Below are 24436 nucleotides of genomic sequence, written 5' to 3' on the forward strand. Positions count from 1 at the left end.
GAAGGCTGCAGGCAGAATTGTCCCAGCAGCTCCCCCTCCCCAATCTCTGCGGCTCCCCCTGCCCGCACAGCTCCCCACACAGCTCCCCCTGCCTGTACAGCTCCCCCTCCCCAATCCCTGTGGCTCCCCCTGCCCGCACGGCTCCCCACACAGCTCCCCCTCCCCAATCCCTCTGCTTCTGCTGCGGTCCTGTTCTGGGGGGCAGTCTGGCAAGGCCAGGCCAGGCCCAGGGTGGTTGAACCCCGTTGTTGTCTCCCCCTGGAAGCCATCTCAGGAACCTAGTCACTCCCATGCCAGGAGGTCACAGAACCAGTCGCTGATTACAAGGGTACTCACAGCCCAGGTGGTTGTGTTCCAGCCTCAGCACAGAGAGTGGGCTCAGGGCTGGCAGCGGGGTATAAACCCTTCCGTCGAGAGCCCGGGGCCCCTTCCAGCCAACATCTATGTGTCTCTGCCCACTCAGGGACAGGGACAGGGACTGTGTGTGTGTGTGTGCACACAACACCAGCACAATAGGCTCCGGGGCTGCTGCCATCACAGAACCTAGAGCAACTAAAATATAATCCTATGAGCTCTTGTGTGACCCCAGGTCATGGGTGACAGCTCTGGGGGCTATCAGAGTGGAGAGGATGGCCGCTGTGCCACAGACAAGAATTATGGCCCAGCGTTGAAGGGGCTAGCCTGGGACTGGGAAACCTAGGTTTACATCCCTGCTCCCTGTTAGCAAGTCGTTTGGGTTGTCTGGGCCTCATTTACAAAGCCAGGTGTCACTCAGGCTGCCTGGGTCTCTAATCAAATGCAAGGCCATTTCAAGCAGGGAGAGAGCTGCCTTCTTCCCACCCACATGCACCAGTATCCTCCGGGCCCCAGCGGTGGTCAACCCCCTGCTCCGCCCCAGCCCTTCCCCAAACCTGACCCCTTCCCCAAACCCCGCCTCTGCTCTGCCCAGCCCTGCCCGCACCCCTTCTCCCGAGCATGCCCCATCCCCACTCCTCCCCCTCTCTCCCACCACCTCCTGCATGCTGCAGAACAGCTGATCGCAGCGGGCGGGAGGCGCTGCGAGGGAGGGGGAAGAGGTGATTGGCGGGCAGACAGGAGGCACTGATGGAGGAGTGGGGGAGCTGGCTGCCAGTGGGAGCTGAACACCCACTAATTTTTTTCTGAGTGCTCCAGGACTGGAGCACCCCCAGAGTCATCTCTTATGTTCCCACCCATCTCTCTCTATGCTGCTTCTATCTCCCGGCAGCACAGAAGTTCTCTTTGGACAACTCCCAGTCACCACGGTGTCTGAGCACCTCCTGGCTAACATGGAAACACCAACAGTCTCTCCCCGCCCCTTTGCCAGCCTACAGAAGACAGTGCTTGAGTAGTTCTCAACCAGGGGTACACGTATGCCAGGGGTACATGCAGGTCTTCCAGAGGTACGTTAACTCATCTAGTTTTACAACAGGCCACATGAAAAGCACTAGCGAAGTCAATACAAACAAGAATTTCATACAGACAATGACTCGTTTACACTGCTCTAGATACTATATCAGTGTTTCTCAGCCTGGTGGTCGTGACTTATTTTATAAGTATAGGATAAAAATGAGAATGTAAGCAATTCTTCAGTACTAGTGTGCTGTGGCACGTGTGTATTTTTATGTCTCATTTTATAAGCAAGTAGTTTTTAAGTGAGGTGACACTTGGGGTATGCAAGACAAATCAGCCTTCTGATGGGTACAATAATTTGGAAAGGTTGAAAACCACTGGTTTGTAGATTCGGGGAGGGCAGAGCTAGAAATAAACAGTGTGCTGGGTCTGTGAAACAACAGAGAGGAAGCTAAGTCAAAGAGCTGAGTTCTGATTCAGCCTTAGGCTTGGTGGATCCCATGTCCTCCACTCTCTTTTGGGAGTGAGTTCCGCAGTGCAGGCTTTAGCCGAAGCAGTTTCAGGTCCTGTCATCCTATCAGTGTTGTTAATACTGTTTCACTAGGCTCTTTTGCACATTCTGAGGTTCCCAAAAGACATTTTGTGTCATGAGATGTAAAGAGTTGGGAGGAGGACAATGAGGTGGCTTCCCATCCAGCGATCTCTGGCTGCAGAAGTTGGAAGTACAGTAACTCTTTTCTGCCCTAGAGATGTTGATGAAGCAACATGGCCAGTGAACATGGGAAAGTTCTCTCTTCCCTTGGTGGGGGATAATTTCACTGCTCCAGCGTAATGCAGCTGTTGTGGAAGGCCCTGGCCACAGAGGAAGAGGTGTCTCTCAGTGAGCAAGGGATGATCTCTGAGGCTTTGAGTATCAGGACAGAGACCTTGGGGAGCTGATGGAGAGAGCAGGGCATGGAATGATGTGTCCATCCAACCTGTGTGGCTAAGCAGAACAGCTGCTGTATTTTGAACCCATTGGAGCTTTTTGAGGAAGATAAAACGAGCTGCACTACTCAATCCTGGAGGCCATGAATGCGTGGATCTCCATGGCCAGGTCTATCATTTCGCCTGTCTCAAATGGAAGTGAGTGTTTTTTGCCACCATATCTATTTGAGCACCCAGTACTCCAAGGTGTCTGAAGGGGCCATATGCTGTGGATCAATTTACCAGTCCAAGGGCTGATGCTCTAAGATGGAGGTGATGTTGCAGAGAAATCAACCACCACAAAGCAGTTTCCATTTCCCTACCAACATCATCTCAGCCTTGCCTGGGTTCAGCTCAAGTCAGCTGCCCAGAAGCCAGGTGCTGGTTTTGGCAGGCTCAGAAAGCTGAATGGTGGTGCTGTTTACACTGCATGTAAAGCAGATGTAGACTGGATGTCAACTGTCTGCCGCTGGCATTTCAGCCTTTATTGTGTCACCATCTCTTCCGACAGCTGCATACGGCACTTGAATAGTCCAGGAGAGAGGACTGAATCTTGGCAGGCTATGGCAATGGAGGACTGGCTAACCATCATGGTCGTCTGGGTTTGGCCGGAGGAAGGGCCTGAGCCATGGAATTCTCTTACCTATGGCCCAGAGGAGGCCATCTGGTGGTTTGTGAGGTCTTTGGTGAAGGATGATGGTTTCTTTAGCACTGATCATATTTTCAGACAGCTGGTAGATTCCCCACAGCCTAGGAGGTGCTGACAGCCTCTGCTAGGAGTGGTCCCAGGTGTTCTCTGGTCCTCCTTACTCTCAGGAGGGATGGGGCAGTAACAGGCAGCGGCTCCCTTTGCAGTCAGTGCTTCCATGAATGGGCCAGATTCTTGGAAAGCAGGGCCTGGTGTTTCTGGTTCTGCACCAGGTGGTGGGAAAAGGCAGCTTGGACATGGGATACCTCCTCTCATGGGCAGGGGATGTGATCTGTGACTCAGGGATGGAATTCAGCATACCCCAAGCCTATCTGGGAGCCAATGGGACAATGCAATGCCGAGGCCACAGCCTCCACACAACCTGTTAAGCCTGGGTCACCTCAACGTTACTATTTCTGCTGGTGAGGAAGCACAGCATAACAACGTCTGCAAAAGCCAGGTGTAAGGCTAGCAAATCACAGGGCTAAACAATTTCCTGGCGGCTGCTGTGAGCAGAAGGCAGCAGGAGTGGCAGGCCCAAGACTCAAGATAGGCTCAGCAAAGTAAGCACTGAGAGTGCCAAACAGATCCCTAGAACAGTCCCCTGACTATGCCCAGGGGAGGCCTTTCCTCCCTGCACAGCAACCTGAGTTTGATGGCGCCCCTTAGTGCCTGGCTGAGGAAGAACAACACCTACAGAATCACCAGCACCAGGCCTGCAGCACCTACAGGTTCCCTGGAAAGAGCCCATTCCAGTCTGACCAGCCCCAAACATGTTTAGCTGGCAAAACACGGAACCCAGAGCCACGGTGCTCTGGCTTCAGGGCATTCTCCAGAACAGTACCTGCATCAAAGCATCCCACCATCATGGGAGAATCCTCACAGGCTGCAGCCACGAGGTCAGAGATGCAGTCAGGCAAAGGGGATGCAGGGAATGGATGAAGGGCAGCAGAGGTGGCAAAATCTGGCAGAAGGAGACAAACTGCCTTGCCTCTCTGCAAAGAGGATGCATCTCCAAAGCGTCTGTGCCATAGCCTCCCTGCTTCCTCCAGCTGGCTCTGAGCTGACTCATCCCCCCATAAATCACGCAGCTTCTCCTCCCCCTCAGGTTTAATGAACTGCCTGACTGCCTGGAGTGTCCCCGGAGCTCAGCTCTCTCCTTCCGCTGCCAAGCAACAACCCACAGGGAAACTACCTCCAAGGAGAACTGCTGCATGAAGCAGGCACTGGCTCTGCAGATGGAAAGCTTGCTCAGGTCACTGGCCTCAGCGCACATCTCTGCTGCTCCTTTCACAGACTGCAGCAGCCTCTGTGGTGGGGCATGGCAACTATTTAACAGCTACCCAGGGGAAAACACTGGGAGTCTTGCGTACTTACACCAGGGCTGAATTTTGCCCCATGAAGATAGGGAGAACACTGTACCTGGCGGAAGCTGCACTGGGAACACAGGAAGGCACAACAGAATCACTTGAGCAGGGATGTAGGTAGGACACTGGGACTAACAGGTTAACTCTTGGGAAAAGGCTCACAGATGGGCAGGACCTCAGGTTTACATCTCATCTGCCAGACGCACGTCCCAGAGCACAGCATCCCCTACTGCTGCAACTGCCACACAGCACTGCCTTGGAGGAAGAGTCACCCACTCCCCCTTAAAGTTCTGCAGAGATTTATTCTTCACATGCTAACCTCAGTTTGCGAGCTGGCCTCACCCCGAACCACAAAAGCCCCATCAGGGTCCAGTTGCCAGGAAAGGTTGCTCCCAACTGTATGTTTTCTAGCATTTTGTCATGTGTGTGTTAACATGATCAACAGGGACTCCAGCCCTTCCCTGAAAGGCAATTCCCCAGCCTGATCCATTTCCTGCCAGGGAATCTCTCGTTTTCCCTTTCTTAATTCCATCCCATGTCTCCTAGTTATACCTCTTGGGCCACTCTCACCAATCCCTCTTCCTCCTGTGGTTTAGCGTGGCCACATGTAGCTCTGTAATGACTCCTCATCTGTCAGATCCTTCAGGCCCCGGAGTGTTTCTGTGGCTCTTCTCAACACTTCCTCCACTTTGTCAGTATCTGTCTGGTAAGGAGAGTCCCAGAAATGAACTGGCCCAGAGCTCGAGAGATAGGCTGGAGGCCTCCCACTGTAGAAGGGCCAGCAAGTTGTCCCTTGTTGCAGCCCTCCACGCTTCCAGCACCCCTGGCTGGCAGAGCGCACTCACCACTGATTGCTTCACTGTTTAAGAAAGCGGGAGAGTAAATCCTTTCTCTGTACATTAGTTGATGCTAAACCTCTAAGTCAAGCTGTGGCTGGATCTGTGCTGATGTGAGCCTAAACACCATTACCAATCTGCCCCACCACATCATCTCCCAGCCAACCTGCTTTGCCCAGCCCACGCTCCCCCACCCTCTGTCCCGTTTCCCCTCCGCCAGCCTGCTCTCACCTGGCCTCTGCCCCATTATCCGATGATCCTGCACAGCCTGATCTCACCCAGCTGGGACCATTGAGATCTTCTAGTCTGAGAATTCCACCCAACGATTCGTGCCAAAGCCCATAACTTCTGGATGAACTATGGTGTGTCTTTGAGACTAACATCTAGTCTTGATTTCAAATTATCCAGTGATGGAGAATCCACCACAGCCCTTGGTTAGTTCCTCCAGTAACTAATTACCCTATTAAAAACTTGCACCTTAGTTCTGGTCTGAATTTGTCTAACTTCAGCTCCCAGACGTCGGAACTTGTCTTTTTCTGCTAGCTTACAGAGTCGACTATCAGAAACCTGATGCCAATCTGGTCGGGCAAGAAGCTTGTGCACATTGATCCAGATAAACCCTGGCCATTCCCATTGAGCAGCCTCCAGCTCCAGAGTACAATGAGTTCAGTATTACCCTGTCCAGATGGAATGGCAGGCAGGTGGCCGCTGTCAGAGACTTGGGACAGAGCCAGAGGATGCCTAAGAGCTGTGAACTCTTGCACAGCAGTAGCTGCTGTGTGTTTTGAGCCCTTAAGAAGCCTCCATGGGGATGTTGTGACATTACGCTTGCAATGAAGCTGTGGATCTGTAGCACCAGGATTCTATCAATTCTATTGTACGGTGATGAAAAGCATGAGCTGAAGATGATTGAACAGCAGCAGACTGAAGTTTTTGTTGTCTTTGTTGACTGCTCTATATCAAGTGGCAGAACAATGAGGACATGTGTCACTGGACTCAGCGACCGGAAATCAGCTCTCTCGTTTGATTTCAGCAGCTTTCGTGGTGCAGACACATCATTAGAATGGAAGACCAACAGATTAGGAAGCTGATTTATCAAGGAATGACATTCACAGTCAGCAATCACATAGTCACCAAAAGCAGGGATTTGCCATCACGACAATGACGACATCCACTCAGATAATGGTAATTTTTTAACAGAATATCAAAGGGACAGAGTCAGAAACCTAAGTATATTGTGTCAGCAGTTACCTTCATCAACTAAACTTGTGATCTCATCAAAAAAACAATACCAAGCTTGTTTAGCAAGTCTTAACGCCCATAAAACCACGTTTAGTGGCATTTATTACTCTACCTTTCCTTTGATTCTTTACTGACCACATCCCATATCCACTTTTCCAGGATTCTGCCAGGCTAATCAGCCTATAGTTTCCATGGTCAGCCCATTTACCCTTTTTAAATATTAGTACAACATTAGCAGCTTTTTTACAGTCCTTTGGCACTTCCCCAGTGATCCAAAACTTGTTAAAATCAACATTAATGGTTCACAGAATTTCTCAGCCAGTTCTTTTACTACTCTTGGGTACAAGTTAACTGCTCCTGCAGATTTAAAAATGTTTAACTCTAATAGCTGCAGTTTAACACCCTTCCTAGTTACTGCTGGCACAGAAAGTCTTTCATTATTATTATTTATTCATCACTGCCCATAATACACTGGGCTCCTTCCAAACCGAGCAGCAGCCCCCCACCCCCAAAGAGCCTGCAGTCTAGAGATACAGCAAGGAGGGGGCAGGGATGGGGATAAAGGCGCTGCCTCCCATATAAAGGGCAGCAGGACGCATGGGGAGAAGAGTTCAGGAAACTCAGAAGAGACGAGAGAGGCTCCTGCCGAAAAGACTCAGAGACCAGGGGAGTTGCCCAGATAGGGAGGGCTGGGAGGAGCCGGCTGAAGCAGGGAAGACCCTGAGACACCAGGGGAGTTTGGGGCTGGGCCCAGTTTATGGCTGCAGGGCAGACTTTTGGATTCATTTCTGAACTTTAAACTAATAACCAGTCCCTAAAGAGAGCTGTGGTTACTGGACTTGTAAAAGCCTCTTTTTGTGAATTACTGAGAAATCAAGAAGGGAAACTGAGATGAGGGGCCAGCCTGCGGCCATGAGGGGTGTCCGGGGCGTTGCCAGTGGCACAGGCGGCAGGATCCAAGTGTTCCTTCTGCAGCTTCCGCAGGATCATCTGGCAATCCAGGTAGTGCAGCCACAGGCACAGAAGGGAGGGCAGGGAAATCCCTACCAGCAGGTGGGGAAGATCCTACTATGCTTTAATATGGGAAACCTGGACACAAGAGTGGAGGGCCCCAGCTGGCAGTGGGATCACTTGTCAGGGGCTAGGGGAAGAGACACGCCAAGGGTGGTGAGGAGGTGGAAGGGCCTGGCCATATGTTTCAAGTGTCAAGTGGTGGGGGATACCAGGAGGGTCTGCTCCTTTAAGAAGTTAAAAAAAGAAGCGGGAAAGAAGAAGAGCAACAGGCCACGTTGAGTATGTCCCCTAAGTGGCATGCTGGATGTGGCCGATGAGGATGAGGCCAGACCAACACCCCCCAAGAGGTGTTTCAGGCGTGGGAAGGAAGGACAGACCTGCGCTAAAGATGTGGCCTAATGAGATCCAGGACCTTGGCAAAGAAAATGAGGGGGTCGTAAGCAGGAAAGATTTGGCAGGCCGCTAGTATGTTCTCGGAATTGGGCCAGCCCTCTGTGCCCGAGGCGAGAGGAGAGAGTGGGGTGGTGATGGACGCAGTAGCTCCGCCTCCTGCTCGAGAGCAGACGGATTTGGGGCTGTGGGAGAAGGACGCTAAGCCAGAGAGAGGCAGGACCAGAGCAGGGAAGCGCCTCAGGAGTGGCAGGACAGGACAGCTGGTCAGTAAAGGGGTGTAAACACAGAACTGGCAGGAGAGGAGATTAGTGGTTTGCTCTCTTTGAAGGAGACACACCAGAGGGAATGTGCTGCTTTGAAGGAGGACGTGCAGCTGGCCCTACAAGAAAGTGATGAGCTAGCCACAGATAAGCCCGGCTTAGCATGGCAAATCAAAATGCTGGTGGACAAGTGGGTGGGCTTCATCTCCAAATAGGGGAGATGGAGGACATCAAGGAGCAAAAATCCAGTTGCTCCATGGCTTTGGCCAGTTGGCGGTATTGCTGTCGGCAAAACAGGCCAGCAAGGAGGGACAGAAAAAACAAAGAAGGTAGAAACTTGCCCTGTGGTTGGGGAAGGGTGAGGTTGTGTAAAGGAGTGGCCTGTCCCTTTAAGGACTGGAGGTCTGGAGCTGGCTGGCTCTGTACAATGAGCCCTGCCTGCCATACCTGGGAGGAGATGTGGGGTTTCATTAGAACCGGCTGGGAATGGGAGCTGTCACCCTGATAAAGGGCAGCAGGGAGCGAGAGAGGTTCCTGCAGAGAAGGTTCGGAGGTCGGGGAGTTCCACCAGCTGAGAAGGGCTGGGAGGAGCTGAGATGCCAAGGGAGTCTGGGGCTGGGCCTGGCTTATGGCCGGAGAGCAGACTTTTGTTCCTTTCTGAACCTGAAGTTAATAAACTTCCATAAAGAGGCTGCTGTTATTGGACTTGCACACACCCCTTTTTGTGAGTTATGAGGACCCAAGAAGAGGCCTTGAGCACAAGGGGGGTGGGCGCCTGGGAGGAAGCCACCCCCACAACAGCAAATGGTTGCTTGCCCATTGGCCCCACGGCTGCCCAGCTCCAGCACAGTGCCTGGATCCTCTGCTCTGTGTGGGAACCTTCCCCCCTCCAACCCACTCACATGTACGCTCACTCCATTCAGAGGGGCCCGCTGCGCTGTATTCTCCCCGGCACACACAGGGGCCTGGCTCCTCTCTCCCAGCCATGCAGGTGTGTACCTACATGAGGCCCCGCCCCCAGCTGGGGCTTACCTGAGCTCTCCCGCTCCAGCCAGGCATTAGGGATGGTGCTGGAGCCTCCCGGTTGGGCTGGCAAACGAGCAGAGCTCTGACATGGGCACTTGTGCTTCCTCCTCTCTTCCTCCACGCCCTCTTCCCACCCCAGGCGGCCTGTGTCTCCCCTCTTCCCGCCTCCCAGCATGTCTCTCTCCCTTCATCCCACCCCCTCCACCCGTGTCCACGCCTCTTGTCGCACCCCTCGGTGCATGCACGCCTCTGCGTCCTGCCCCGCAGTGTGTGCATCTTTGTCCCCCCCCACCCCCCCCATGTGTGTCTCCCTCTCCACTCCCCCAGTGCCTCTGTGCATATCTGTCCTTTCTTCACAGCCAAGCCAGGTGGTTCTATCGGTCTCTCTTTGTCCTTTCTCCATGCCTCTCCCAACAACGTGTGCTCCCCCACCCCAAGCTGTGTCTTTTCTTCGCACCCCTGCCCAGTGTACATGCTGAGGCTTTCCTTCCCCCACCCACTCCCCAGGGTGGGTCTCTCTCCCATGCCAGCCTTCTCCCCACCTCCCCACCCAGTGTATCTCTCTCCCCGTGTCACGTGTCCCTGGTTCAGGGGTGTGCACTCCCCCCTCCCCCACCCATGTGTCCCTGGTTCACGGGTGTGCACACCCCCTGTCCAGGTATGTGGAGTCAGACTAGGGCCTCATGGAGGGAACTGACCCAGTTCCTGCTGTCACAGGAAGCAGAGGGGCAGGTAAACCAGCCACTGCCTGCAAAGCAACCATCCCCCAGGCCTCCCAAGGCCACCCCAACCAACGGTACAGCTGCCCTCATTCCCCCGCCTTACCAGAGGCTTCCCTCTCTCAGCAGGCGACAGCAGCGAGGGTAACAGCAGGTCTCATCAGCACAGTCACACTCGCCCCCATTCAGCAGTGCCCAGAAATAGCTCAATCCGCTCTAATCCCACTCTGCAGCTCAGGCCTCCTCAGTGCCTGCCCCCACCCCCAGTTCAGATCAACAGCACAGGCCTCTGGCCAGGCCCCACTCTTCTCCCTGCCTGCTAGCCACCAGAACGTTCCCCCCAGCTCCTGCCACACTCCTCCCCCTGGCAATCAGACAGCCAGTTAGACGTGACATGGGCCTTTGAAAACATTGGGGCCAGATGGACAGTCCCAGAGCCTGAACCCTCCATGCGTCCCCACAGCAGGAGCAAGGCAGCAGCCGGGCAAGCCATTCTCCCTCACACCAGCCCTGCCCTCCCTCCAGTGGCCCTTCTGCCAGTTAGAGCCAGCACTGGACGTGCACAGGAAACTGGACTGAGACCCACCCAATTCATCACACATGAAGGCCATCAGAGAGTGGGCAGGACCATGCCCCCCTTCCGCAGTTGGTGTGCCTGGCTTCAGAGTGTTCCTTACCTTGTGAGTGTCGGGCGTCTCCCTGTCTGGAGCAGTGCTGCTGGTGTCGATAGACCCGTTGGACGGCATCATGGGGAGAGGGGGAGGCTGAGAAGTTTTGCTTTTTTTAAAATAAAATAAACTTTAAAAGTTCAAACTTTAAAAACAAGAAAAAAGTTTAAAAACTGCCCCAGCAGCAATGCCCCGAGCCTTCCTTCCGTCCGTCCGTCCCCTCCTGCCACCTGTGGGGGAAACACAGAGAAGGGCGCAGGGTGAGGCCTGGAACACCATCGCACACGGCACCCGCAGGCACCAGCTTCAAGCGGCCTCGCCCCCAGCCAGGGACAATTATTAACACGCCGCAGCCTTGACTCAGCTGGGCAGGGGCCCCTTTCCCCCAGCTCCGCCGCCCCACCAGGGTCCCCGCCACCCTGACACCATACTAGCCGGCTCCTCCAGACTCCAAAGGAGAGCCCCCTCGCCCCTCCCTGGCCCCCCGTCAATCCCAAACTCCTGTCCAGGGGCACAGAGTCGTCGTCGTCCGTCCCCCCTCCCCGTCCCAGACAGATGCTGGTCCCCCTCCCCCAGCAGGGGCTGCCCACTGCAGCCAAGCACCTGTTGCTATGGAAAATGCTGCCTGCATTAGCCATGGCCGGGGCTGCTGTTGCCTTTGGCACCAGAGCTGCAAATTGTTTCTAGAGCTTTCCAGCCGCAGCTCGTTCCCAGCCAGGAGGGTGGGGGGCTGCTGGGCAGGCAGGGCTGCTGCTTCTAGAACAGAAACTTAAAACCCAGACAATTCTTGTGCCTCTCCCCCACTACAGGCAGGCTGTGGCCTGGGGGGCTGCAGGGAGCGGCCTCTCCCTCCACCTCTCCCCTCCCCACACCTCTGCTCTGTGCAGAGGCCAGGGGGCTGGGTGTCCCTCACAATCAGCCTCTTCCTCTCTGCCCCCCACCCCACACCTCTGCTCTGTGTAGAGGCCAGGGGGCTGGGTGTAGGCAGGAACCAACCTCTCCCTCTCTGTGCTCCCCACCTCTGTGCAGAGGCCAGAGCCTGGGTGTCCGCTGCACTCAGCCTCTCCCTCCCTGTCTGTCTCCGTTCCCGCACCAGCACCTCTGCTCTGTTCCAGAGGCCAGGGAGCCGGGTTAGAGGCAGGAACCAGCCTCTCCCTTCCTGTCCGCCCCCCACCCCCACACATACACACACACACACACACACACACACACACACACACCTCTGCTCTGTGCAGAGGCCAGGGGGCCAGGCATCCCCTGCAATCAGCTTCCCCCTCCCTGTCTGTCCATTGTCCACACCCACACCCTTGCACATACACACCTCTGCTCTGTGCAGAGGCCAGGGGGCCAGGCATCCCCTGCAATCAGCCTCCCCCTCCCTGCCCCTTCATCCTTAGCAGGAATCTGGGACCAACACTTGGGAGCTGTTTCCCCACTACTGGGAGGTTTGAGCACCACGGAACATTCTCTGCAGCCTGAACAAGCAGGGCACCATCTTGAACAGACCCACCTCTCCTGGGCTGCCCCACCTTCAGCCATACGTCTCCCCTGTGTCTCCAACAACTGTCCCAGCCCCATCTCCCCCTCACTTCCAGACTCATGGGACATGCCAGCTACAATTAATCACCACCTCAAGTTCCTCTATTTCCCCTGGGCTTCCAGCCTCTCCACTCCACCGAAAGATCTCACCAGAGTCTCCTTCAACCTCCTCTTCTGGTCCATTCCCAGAGCTCCACCCCTTCCTCACCCACCTTGCCCTCGCTGCTGCTTTTCACACTGCTGAGCACACTCCTTCTTGACACCTGGGGCTTCCCAGACTCCCTCTCCCCTGGTTCAGCTCTGACCATCGCTTCAGGGCTCTCTCTGTCTCCACTCTCCCTCAAGTCTCTTAGGTGCTGCCTTTGTCCCCTGCCTCTTCTCCTTTCACCCCTCCTTCTGGGCGAGCTCATCCACTCACATAGTTTCAACTACCATCTTCACCCCAAAGAGACACCTCTCCACTCCAGACCTGTGTCCCTTTGTCCCAGCCTGATGTCAGCTCAAATGTACCATGGCCAAACTGAGCTCCTGTTCCTTCCTCCCACCGTCTGTCAGCATGGACACTGTTGCCAAAAGGCCAAGGGCGCCCACCCTAACCAACTCCACGGCTGCCTTGCCCATGCTGACGCTCATTCACGTAGGGTGACTGAGACAATAAAGACAGCTTCCCTAGCCATCCATTGGCTGAGACTCCCCTCTCTGCCCCTGCGCTATGCCCCCCAAGAGGATCCCCTTCTCTCCAGAAATGGATCCCTTTCCATAGCCTCCCCTACTGGGGCTGCAGGGCCCCCACTGGTGATCCATGTGGCTCAGCAGCTGGGTCTGCACTCTGTTCCCTGCCATGCCCCTCCCCCACAATATCCTTCTTCCCCAGCTCTGCTCACACCCACCCCCCACTCTGTCACAGCAAGTCCTGTGGGGTTTGGAGGGAGCAGAGGGAACAGGAATCTGGTAGCCAAGGGACTAGCCCCCAGCTTCGCTCCTCCTACTGCCTCCTGCCTCAGCAGACAGCGTACCTGGGGGTTGCTGGAAAGGAGTATGGCAGCAGGGGAGGAAACCAGAAGGGAGCTGGGCTATGAGTACAGAATGAGCCCATGACCCACACCTGGATTGCTGGCTGGGACTCAGTGGAACCAAGATGTGGATATGGGGTCATGGCCCAGAGGAGAAGCAGAGATCTTTTGGGAGCTCAGAGGAGACTCTCAGCTGGTGAGCTAGAGAGGTTGGCCAGGCAAGGGAGCTGTCAAAGAGGTCAGTGCAACAACTGCCCTCAGTAAACTGAGATGTGACCCCTGTACATTTTGGGGTGACATTGCAATGCCTCTTGCCTTCCTGACAAGCAGGTGACGCACTCATGTGTGCAACCCGGTGTTTTTCAAGCAACCGGGAGGCAGGAAAACCGGTGTAAGCTTCCCAAGCAGACAAGACCAAAAAGAGCCCTTCTCACCAGCTATTTGTCATCCCCTTCCAAACCCTGCACGACTCCTTATTGACTCACCCTTGCCAAATTCCAGGTGCTTCCCTGCCCCCTCGAATAGCATCAGCCTCCAATGTCCATTCTCAGCGTCCCCCACACCTCTGCCCCTTACACCTAGAGTGTGCTCCCCGAGCTCAGCCTGAAGCTCCATCTCTGCTGTGCTGCCTCTGGGCGACACGCTGTGCTAGAGGAGTGCCTGGGGGACTGTTCAAACCTCCCAATGCTGCGTGTGTGTTGTGCCCTGCCCCCTACTTGCTGCATCTCTAGACTGTGGGCTCCTTGAGGTGGAGAGCACCCCTGCTGCTTGGTTTGAGCAGCACCAGTTGGATGCAGACACCCCGCAGGCAATCCAGCTTCTCAGTCAGGGTGTCTCATCCCTCTGGCCTAGCACCCCCAGGCAATCCAGGTCCTTGGCCAGAGTCTCATGATCCCCAGGGCCCTGCCCCCCATGCTATCTGACTCCCTTGCCAGGGTCTCAACCCTCTCTGGACCTCCATTTCCACACAGTCCAGCTCCACTGTAGGGGTCTTGTGCCCCTTGGGGCCCCTCACCACAGAACACATTCTCCTCTGGTGGGTCTCCCACTCTGTGGGCCCCAGCTGAGCTGCTGGCAACGTTCGCATGGATTTCCAAGTAAGCCTCCCCAAACCCATATGAAACGGCTCTGTCAGCCACTTCTCCCCCCAGATGCAGGGAGCTCTGCCATTAGAAAGGCGTTCCAACACACACATCAGGCCAGCAAATAGCTCAGCACTGCCAGCCAGCCCCCACCCCAGGTCATCCCCAATGTCCCAGAGAAATGGCTCGCTCAGAGCAGCACGCAGCTCCACTCTGAAAAATAGCCAGTTCTCAGGCTTTGATTCGCTTCCAGCAAACATGGTCTCCAAATGCACTAAAAATAGTCGGGCTGCGTAAGAAACACCAGGCAGATGGGGAATATGCAAGGGGGAGCACCGGGAACAACCAGCAATGAAAGCCTCCTCCCCGCCCCCATCCCTCAACAGCCTCACCAACTAACCTCTCCCTTTGCCCTCTGCTGAGCTTTAAATAAAGACAAACACTCTTTTTCAAAGTGAGCCACTGTCCCTCCATTACAGCGGAGTGCAAACACCCCTCTTTCCCCTAGTAACCACAAGCTGCTGCTGTGAGCCCCGTGAGGGAGTGGACTCCCTCTCCAAACAGCGAGGGATCCTGCATCTCTGTCTAAAGGAGGTTTGACAAGATCCACACAATGTTCCTTACCTCTAAACGTGCAAAGAAACACGACTGAAGCAGGCTACACACATTCAGTGTGGAACCTGTGGCCCATTCACAGCAGCCTTGCCTCGGTCCCAAGCTCTCTGAATAACCTTACCCAAGTCAGTGAGCTCCTCCACTGCTCCCACAACGAGAGCTCGCTCTCCTGATGGCAGCACGCACTTCTCCTCCTGTGCGCTAGCACCCAGATTTATTACTGGAGCATCACTAGCAAAGGCTGAGCAGAAGCTTGCAAACTGGAAGAGTTTCACCCAGTTAATACAGCAGGTCTCAAAGCTTGATCTCAAATTAATCCTCTCCTTGCCACCTGCTTGGCTCTCCCACTCACGCACCAGCGCCTGCCTTTGAAGTGTAGGGAAGGACTCTGTCTGCACGTTCCTCTGCTCCTGTATTTAACAGCTCAGTCTGACCTTACAACTGAAGGCAAGTGGGGAAGAAAATTTACCGCACTTCTCCCACAAGGCAGAGCTTGTATGGGACCTGCCAGTCACTCCCACTGACGGCAGAGTCGTTTAAAGTGGGTTACCTTCTATGATACACACAGTGCTGACAAACCAGGGTTTATTAAGGACTCCTCAAGTCCTGCTGTCAGGGTGCTTCAGCCTGATCGCATGCTGGGAACTCGCAGAGACCTAACAGGCATTTTATTTCAAGTCATTTCAAAGAGGAGAGCTCAGGAGCCTCCTGCTCCAGCTATTAATAATGAGGGCAAGCTTCATCCCGAAGACCAGGACCCCAAGGCCCTTTCAGAGACACACATGCAGTGTGCACAGATCGCTGAAATGCAGCCACCTCCAGACTATGTTTACAAATACACAAAAACAACAAGGAGTCTGGTGGCACCTTAAAGACTAATAGATTTATTTGAGCATAAGCTTTCATGGGTCTTTAAGGTGCCTCCTTGTTGTTTTTGTGGATACAGACTAACACGGCTACCCCCTGATACAAATACACACACAGTCCTCCCTTGGTAGCTGCTTCTTCGCTCTGACACTACATGCAGAATTTGAGGTATGCCAGCGTGCTGTTACCTTACCCAAGCCAGCACTTGGCCATGACACAGAGGTGACACCCTGCCCAGCGACCTTTAATGACCACAAAGACCAGAGCTTCACTCCTCATGTGAAAGACAGCACCTCTGCTAACACAGTGCACGTCACACGTACCTGGCACCGTGGTGCAGCACAGACATGGGGGGTAAGGGCCACCTAGCGCTTAGACGGGTGCACTTTGCACCTGTAAAAATAGGGGGCTTTCCAGGGTGCTGTGAGGAATCATTAGGGAAACTGTCCAAAGCACTTGAAACATGACAAGTGTTGCAAAGTGTGATTATTGTTACTTTGAGTCACCAACACCCCCTGTGACAGCACAGTCCCTCCTTCCCCACCCCCAACCTGGAGCATTAGTTCAGAATTGACTCAGGAACAAGAGACACCTACTGAGCCACCAACAACCATCCAGCAGTCCCTAAATCACACCTGGGCATTAGCTGAGCACTGACTCAGCGAGACGAATGCTAACTACTTTGAGTCACTACCACCCCCTCCACTGCAGCGTTCACTGAGTCTTGACTCAGAGGCAAGAGTGGTACCTAGTGGTGCCCTCATTTTTAAGGTCTGGCTTGACAAAGTCCTGGCTGGGATGATTAGTCGGGGCTTGGTCCTGCTTTGAGCAGGGGGTGGGACTAGGTGACCTCCCGAGGTCCCTTCCAGCCCTGATCTTCTGTGATTCTACCCGGAGTCGGCACCTATTGCACCTGAGCTTTCCTTGGAGGTCTCCCAGGCAAGCAGCAAACAAATCCATCCCTCCTTAAAACCAGAAGTCAGTGACCAAAATGGTCTCAACAACTAAATGATGCTGCAAACCACAACTCTTGACATTCAGAAAAGAAGGCAATTGGGAGAGAGAGTCTCTCTTTCCACTACAACAAGGCTGATAAGAGAAAGCTCTACAGAAAAAATCATAGCCATATTTGTCAAAAATGTTCAGGGCTAATGGTTTAGAAGTGATAGCGTCACCTATGCTATTACTCCCAACAGATGGCAGTAATAAATTCATTGTCATGGATAAGAAAAGTATTGGCTTGATCCAGTTAAACACACTTAGCTCATTAGAAACTTCTACGGTCAGATATTTTGCTTATTATTCAAAATTACAAGTCTGTGTTAGGCAAAGGAGTCAAAATCTCTATTTGTATTTGGCTATTACCTTCACAGAGTGCTATATGAAACTTGATACTATACCCAACAAAAACAGATCATCAACTCTGCCAAGTGCTGGGGACAGTGACAGCACACACTTCAGGTGAAAATACACAGAAAAACAGGTATGTTGGAGGGAATGGATGGTTCTCAGCAACAGACTAGACGGAAAGGAGAAGGATACGGCAAAGGTCCCAAAACTAGCCCGACAGAAAGTTATTCTACACAACAAGACTTTCTTTTCTCCTGTACTGTAACCTAAGTAGTCAAGATCCTCTCCTACACTGTAAACATAATAATGTAAAGTTATGCATCTAGGAAGAAGGAATGCAGGCCATTGCTACAGAATGGGAGAATATATTCTGGAAAACAGGGACTGAAAAGCATTTAGGGACCACAGTGCACAAGCAACTGAACACTGTGATGGTGAACAGTGTGAACTCCCAGTGTGATGCTGAGGCAAACAGAGCTAATGTCATCTGGAGGGTAGGGCAGGGAGGTGATTTCACATGTGTACAACACCGTTGAGACCAATGCTGGAATACTGCACACAGTTCTGGTATCTACGTTTTAAAAAGGATGCTGAACAATTTGAAAGAATGTAGGAAAGAGCCACAAAAATTATTAGAGGGTGAACGAGAACACCCTGCAGTGAGAGACTTAGAGAGCTCAATCTGGTTAGCAAAAGAGGTCAGTTGATTACAGGGTATAAGTGCTTTCACCGGGAGACAATATTGGGTACTAAAGGGCTCTTCACACTACCTGAGAAAAGCAAAACAAGAACTGGAGGCGGGAAACTGAAGCCAAGCAAATTCAAATGAGAAATAAGGCACTATTTTTAAGAGTGAGGGGGATTAGGGAAGTGGTGGATTCTGTCTCTCTTGATGGTTTCCAATCTGACGTCTTTATGGAAGGTATCTGCTTTTTACCCAAACACAAGTCACTGGGCTCAGCACACAGGGAGGTATCTGAGTGAAATTCAATGGCCAGACTAGTTGATCAGACCTTAAACTCTATGAATCTATGAAACATTTGATTCACATGTCCCTGGAAGTCTCCCAGCCCTCCCCCACCCACCCCAACACTAACGGAATGGCTGCTAGAGAAGTTTCTGGTTAGTAGGTCAAGAAGACCATCATTTAAAAAACTAAACAGCCTAAAATCTACAAGAAAATTCAGGAACAACTTGGTCCCAAACTCTACTATTTGTTCTCTAGAAAACTGCACTCAGAAGTATGAAACATTTCACTGTTTACATGTAGCTAATTCTGTTCAACCCCCACATGAAACACATGCCATACATCAAAACAGCCGACTCCACATGGAAAATTAAACACACTCATCAGGGTAATAAAGAGCATCACTGTGCCAGTTCACTTTCCTTTTCAGTTCTGCCACAGGCTCAAAGAAGCCCAGAGCAGAAAGCAGGGCACCCCTTTCTGTTACATCATCACCAATACACGAGAATTGCAGCCAGATCTACTTTCTACCATTGACCTTAGCTGTTCGGAGACACTCAAGGGATTTATAAGTGAAACCTCTCAAACTGTTCTCAAGCATGCACTAAGAAGATTAGGAGAACCGTAGACTGAGCAAAGCAGGGATGCTGTAGGTTAGAAGAACCCCAATTGTAACAAAGGGCAAGGAAAAAGCCAGCCCATGGTTTGGTATAAGTGTGGGGAGATGCTAGCACGGAAGCAATCAAGCAGTGATGCATAATTGTGAAGTGATATTTTTAGGACTATGCAGAATGAATGTTAAATCACCTGAGGTTCCCGGAGTTGCTGCCCAGAAGCAGAGCTTCACGTATCCGTTGTGTAAAATACCAAAAACAAACAAAATACAGTAAGCAATGGGAGGTGCTACGGTGAAAGGGGTGGTGCCCACCCTCAAAAATACTTTGCAAAGCAGGATCAAATTAGTGGATTCTGCCAACTTTTTAAAAGCAAACATCCCTCCAGGGTTTTACCCAGCCCGTTTTCCTGAGAATGAAGTTAGGAACTAAATCATTTTGGCTCTGCTTTCATTCCAACCAACCCAGAGAGATGTTTTTAAGACACCTATAAATTTAGAGATTATTTAAGCAGCTAAGGAAACATTGTTTGGACTCTAATCCCACTGCCACTCTACTATAGACCTGCTTGCAAGCCCTTAGTCAACTGTTATATATGGGTATCCATTATTTCCTAGAGATGTTTGTGGACATTTCATTTTAAGAAAAAAAGACTCCTGCTAGGAAGTTTCGAGCTGACTCAGCATGAAAGGCTATTGCATGTGTGAAGAGTTATTGAGAGCAGTTACTAAACACAAAAAGGTCAATTCCTCTTCCATTATTGTCAAGAACTTCACAGCCACTGGATTTGAAGAATTTGCTTACAAATTTCCAGGCCTTCTCCTTCCATAGGATTTTAGACAGAAACCTAGCCTCTCTAAATGGTACTCCAGGCCCGTATAAGCAGCGAAGTTAAAAATATACACATATGTACAGCACTGTGTGTTTTCAAAGCCTAGGCTCTCCAAAGGTTACTGGGCTGCAAGCCGTTCACCAAAACATAGCCACTGACCTCTTGGTTTATTTCTGCAATCATCCACTTAGCAAAGCAATGCAAATATAGTAAAACCAACCATTGTGATGCCATCTACACAGCACAAATGGAAGAAAAAAAGAGGAACTAGGCTAAGAGGAAAATTTCACTTGCTCAAAGACACACACACACTCAAACACTGAAAAAAAAGGCATCACTAACTTGAACTTATCTCATTAATAAACATAAAAAGAGACAGTTAGGGAAGTCTGTGGTAACTGTACACGTCATAAGCAGATACAGATCTCTTAGGCCTCAATTCCAAGCCATGAAGAACCCTTTCTTTCTCCATATAGATTTTTGCATTGTACTTACAGAAGGAAACAGGTCAATGGATGAAAACTAGCACAATCAATACAAAAGATGAACTTCGCTCCTGTATGTATGAGACCAAACTACCCAGCCTCTAATGACTTACAGTTTGATTCTTTCCCATTCTAGCTGGACATCTGACTATTCTTCGCCAGCAAAATCATCAGGCGGAAAATAAACCAGACAGTCCTGCAAACACTCAAAACTGTGAATTTATAGATGGGGCTTCAAAGTGGATCTTTAGTGCATTTCCCAATATTTCTGCATAACGGCACCCCCCTTAAACAAGTTTCCTGGAGATTAAACAGCACGCCAACTTCCCCCCCTTTGCCCCAATCCTGGACTGAGAGCTTTCAGAGGCTAAAGGTAGCAGTGCTCCCTCCCCCAGCAGGGCAAGCGTTTGATAATGATCATTTTGAAATGACTGTGTATAAGAAAGAGAATCTCCATGCAGATCCCATAGGAGTTTGTCCCTCCCAAGTGACAGATGAGAGCGCAAGAGAAACAGACACACGCACGGGTGCGCACACACACAGATGGGCAGGCTAAGTCAATGACACTTGTGTGCAGGGAATGAGTAACATGCACATCTCAGCTGCCAGCCTGCCTTGCAAAACCTCTCTAGGCTTCTTGTGTTTGGAGGGAGCTGCAAAGCCCTTGTCACAATACAGGCAGCCCAGCCTTGCCGATGAGGATGGAAAAGAGGGAGGGAGGCCATTTCCAAATAAAAAGACAAGAGAACTTGGGGTGGGGGGGGAAATAGAGATTTTCACAGTGTCTTCTCCCCCCACACACCGCCAGCCAGATCCCGGCCCAAAGGCTGGAGAAAAGAGAGCCCCGGGGGGAGGGGATGGGGCCTGGCCCTCTGCCAGGCCCGGGATGATAAACCAGCCAAGCAGGCAATGCAGGGAAGAAAGAGGCACAGGCAGGAGGGAAGGGAGCGAGTTTTAGAAGGGCTAATTTGTGGGGCTGATTAAATGGCCCCACGGAGGCAATTCCCCTGCAGTGAGTGTGTATGTGCTGGGGAGGGGGCCAGAACCACGATGCAGCCTCCCTCCTTCCTCCAAATCCCAGCTGTGATGCCTTGCCCTTCATCAGTGCAGATGCAAAGCGTTCAAGGACACGTCTGCACCCAGCTCTTCACAGGGAGGAGAGCCCAGCTTCATTGGGGGCTGTGAACCACCCTGGCTCCTCCAAATCCAGCCAGGGACGCAGCAGCTTCCTCTGCCCCTTGCAGGGTCTCTGTCCCACTAACACTTCCCTGGGGTTGGGCTTGATGATGGGATGGAGGGAAAGAATCCTCCCTTCTCTTCCCCCCCCTCCTCCCCCCCCCAAAAAACAACCACCATCCTCCACCTTCCTTACAGTGCACCATACCCTCCCTGGCCTGCCCTCAGTATCTGGTGGGGGAGAGGGGGCAGGTTTCCTCCCATCCCCTCAGCAAAGCTCCAGAGCAAGAGGATGCTGCTAGCAGAGCCTGGGGAATGACCCCTCCCTGCACCCCGGTCCTGGCCCTCGGCAGGCACAATCCAACAGCAGAGCAGCAGCTCCCGCCCAAACTCAAGGGGTTTCCTACCTTCCACACACATAGATCAAGCCACAGGTGGGGGTGCACAGGGACCGGCTCCCCAGGGATGGATTCCTCTCCCAGCAGATCAGAGCAATCCCCCACATCCCTACCCTCAACCAGTGCCTTACACCCCTGCAGCTTGTCTGCAGAACCGCCTTATCTCCTCCCATCCTGACTCCCTGACAGGACCCCCCCAGGCTGCAGCCTGTGTCCTAAAGCCCCCTTCTCTGGAGGGCACAGGACAGCAAGGGGGAGGGGGGAACAGCGAGAGAAGAAGGGTCATGCCAGGCTGCCATTTTTCCTGCTTCTCTGCTTTGCCCTCCATACCACCCTCCTGCAAACCCGGCTCTACATTCCACTTCACAGAAGGGTTTGAGGGAGGGGGAGGGGGATTATTTCCTTGCCCTGGAACCGTGCCCACCCTTCTCCTCCCCCATCTTATTTTTGTACAAAACCCAATGCACGGCTGAAAAAAAATAATACCCGGGAGCAATGCACTGCAGCCGAGACACGTCTGCAAACGTACGTGAAATAAAGAAAACCCCCACACAGAAGAGGGGATCTGGGTGCCCCCCCCCCAATATTCAATGCAAAAGCTGTATCTCCACCTCAGGGGATAGAGTTGACGGCTCATTAATTGATCAGGGGGCTATCTCCCCCCACAGCCCCGCGGGGATCACAAGTTCGTGTGCCCCCCGTGTACGCAAATCGGGGAGCCTGGGTGCAAGGCAAGGGGGTAGCCCCCGAGTACCAACCGCTTTTCCCCCCATCGATCTGTGGGCAGTGGGGTCGGGGGCACCCGAACTTGGGAGGAGGAAGGGGCACCGACTGCCGAGAAAGCAAGGGGGGGGGCAATGCAACATCTAGGGCAGATTTCTTTGCAGGCACATAAAATGCAACAAGCGGCGGGGGGGGAAGGGGGGGGCTGCGGCGCATGGCCCATGCAGCCCAGGGAGGGGGCGGCTGCAGCTGGTGCGGGCTCTGCCCGCTCCCCGTCCCCGTGCCCGGGTGCCAAGCCCCCAGCTCCGTGCCCGCTTGCCCCCATGGCACCGCCCCCACCCGGGGGCGGAGAAGGGGAGGATCGGCCCTGGGGAAGCGGCCCCCCCAGCCGCCTGGGGCCCGCTCCTACCTCGGCCAGTCCCGGGCCTGGACCTCCCCCGGGAGCCGCCGCCGCCGCTCCCGCCGCCGCCGCGCTCCCCCTCTCCGCCGCCGCCGCCTCCTGCCCTGCCCGGCGCGGCCTCCGCCCGCAGCTCCGCCGCCTCCACTGCAGCACTGAGCCGCACAGCCCCCGCCCGCGGAGCCCGAGCCACCGCGCGCCCGCGCGGCTCCCGCGCGGCCCTAGCGCCCGGCGGCCCGCCCCGCGCCCGCCGCGCCGGGGACCCCGCCCCAGCTGCGGCCCACGCCCGGCCCCCCCAGGGACCCGCTCACCGAGCCCGGCCCCCAGACAGGGGCCCCCACTCAGGGACCCCCGGGGGCGCGCTAACCCAGCTCGGCCCCCAGACAGGGGCCCCCACTCAGGGACCCCCGGGGGCGCGCTAACCCAGCCCGTCCCATCCCCCAGACAGGGACCCCCGGGGACCCGCTCACCGAGCCCGGCCCCCAGACAGGGGCCCCCACACAGGGACCCCCGGGGACACGCTCAACCAGCTCGGCCCCCAGACAGGGGCCCCCACACAGGGACCCCCGGGGGCGCGCTAACCCAGCCCGTCCCATCCCCCACACAGGGACCCCCGGGGGCGCGCTCACCCAGCTCGGCCCGGCCCCCACACAGGGACCCCCATACAGGGACCCCTGGGGACACACTCACCCAGCCCGGCCCCCACACAGGGACCCCTGGGGACACGCTCACCCAGCCCGGCCCAGCCCCCACACAGGGACCCCCGGGGACACACTCACTCAGCCCGGCCCCCACACAGGGGCCCCCGGGGACACGCTCACCCAGCCCGGCCCGGCTCCCACACAGGGACCCCCACACAGGGACCCCCGGGGACACGCTCACAAGCCCGTCCTATCCCCCATTCAGGGACCCCCGGGGGCACGATCAAGAGCCCGTCCCATCCCCCACACAGGGACCCCTGGGGACGAGGTCACTGAGCCCGGCCCGGCCCCCACACAGGGACCCTCCCACAGCAATCCCTGGGGACACGCTCATGAGCCTGTCCCATCCCCCACACAGGGACCCCTACACAGGGACCCCTGGGGGCGCACTCACCCAGCCTGGCCCCCACACAGGGACCCCCAGACAGGGACCCCCAGGGGACGCGCACACTGAGCCCGCTGTGGCCCCCACACAGAGACCCCCAGACAGGGACCCCCGGGAGCGCGCTCACCCAGCCCAGCCCGGCCCCCACACAGGGACCCCCATAGAGGGACCCCCGGGACACACTAACGAGCCCGTCCCATCCCCCACACAGGGACCCCCACACAGGGACCCCCGGGGACGTGCTCACCCAGCCCGGCCCAGCCCCCACACAGGGACCCCTGGGGACACGCTCACCCAGCCCGGCCCCCACACAGGGACCCCCACACAGGGACCCCCAGGGACACGCTCACGAGCCCCTCCCATCCCCCACACAGGGACCCCCGGGGGCGCGCTGACCCAGCCCAGCCCGGCCCCCACACAGGGGCCCCCGGGGGCGCGCTCACCCAGCCCGGCTTGGCCCCCACACAGGGACCCCCACACAGGGACCCCCAGGGACACGCTCACAAGCCCGTCCCATCCCCCACACAGGGACCCTCCCACAGCGATCCCTGGGGACACGCTCATGAGCCCGTCCCATCCCACACACAGGGACCCCCACACAGGGACCCCTGGGGGTGCACTCACCCGGCCCGGCCCCCACACAGGGACCCCCAGAGAGGGACCCCCAGGGGACGTGCACACCGAGCCCACTGTGGCCCCCACACAGAGACCCCCAGACAGGGACCCCCGGGGGTGCGCTCAC

At 54.7% G+C, this 24436-nt stretch overlaps 1 protein-coding gene across 5 annotated transcripts in view; it reads right to left on the reverse strand.

Annotated features, from left to right (window-relative positions):
- The window catches only part of DNMT3A (DNA methyltransferase 3 alpha), a 272889-nt gene extending 250180 nt beyond the window's left edge, over positions 1 to 22709 (reverse strand). For all 5 annotated transcript variants that reach the window (XM_077812262.1, XM_077812261.1, XM_077812260.1 and 2 more), the window contains exons 1-2: positions 22621 to 22709; positions 10560 to 10780 (exon numbers count right to left, since the gene is read on the reverse strand). In XM_077812262.1, coding sequence (XP_077668388.1) covers positions 10560 to 10631 — 72 coding nt within the window. In that variant the 5' untranslated portion in view covers positions 10632 to 10780; positions 22621 to 22709. The remainder of the gene's footprint in view (positions 1 to 10559; positions 10781 to 22620) is intronic.
- Between the last annotated feature and the right edge of the window lie 1727 nt (positions 22710 to 24436).

Source organism: Eretmochelys imbricata, chromosome 3, assembly GCF_965152235.1.
Source record: "Eretmochelys imbricata isolate rEreImb1 chromosome 3, rEreImb1.hap1, whole genome shotgun sequence".
Lineage (NCBI taxonomy): Eukaryota > Metazoa > Chordata > Testudines > Cheloniidae > Eretmochelys > Eretmochelys imbricata.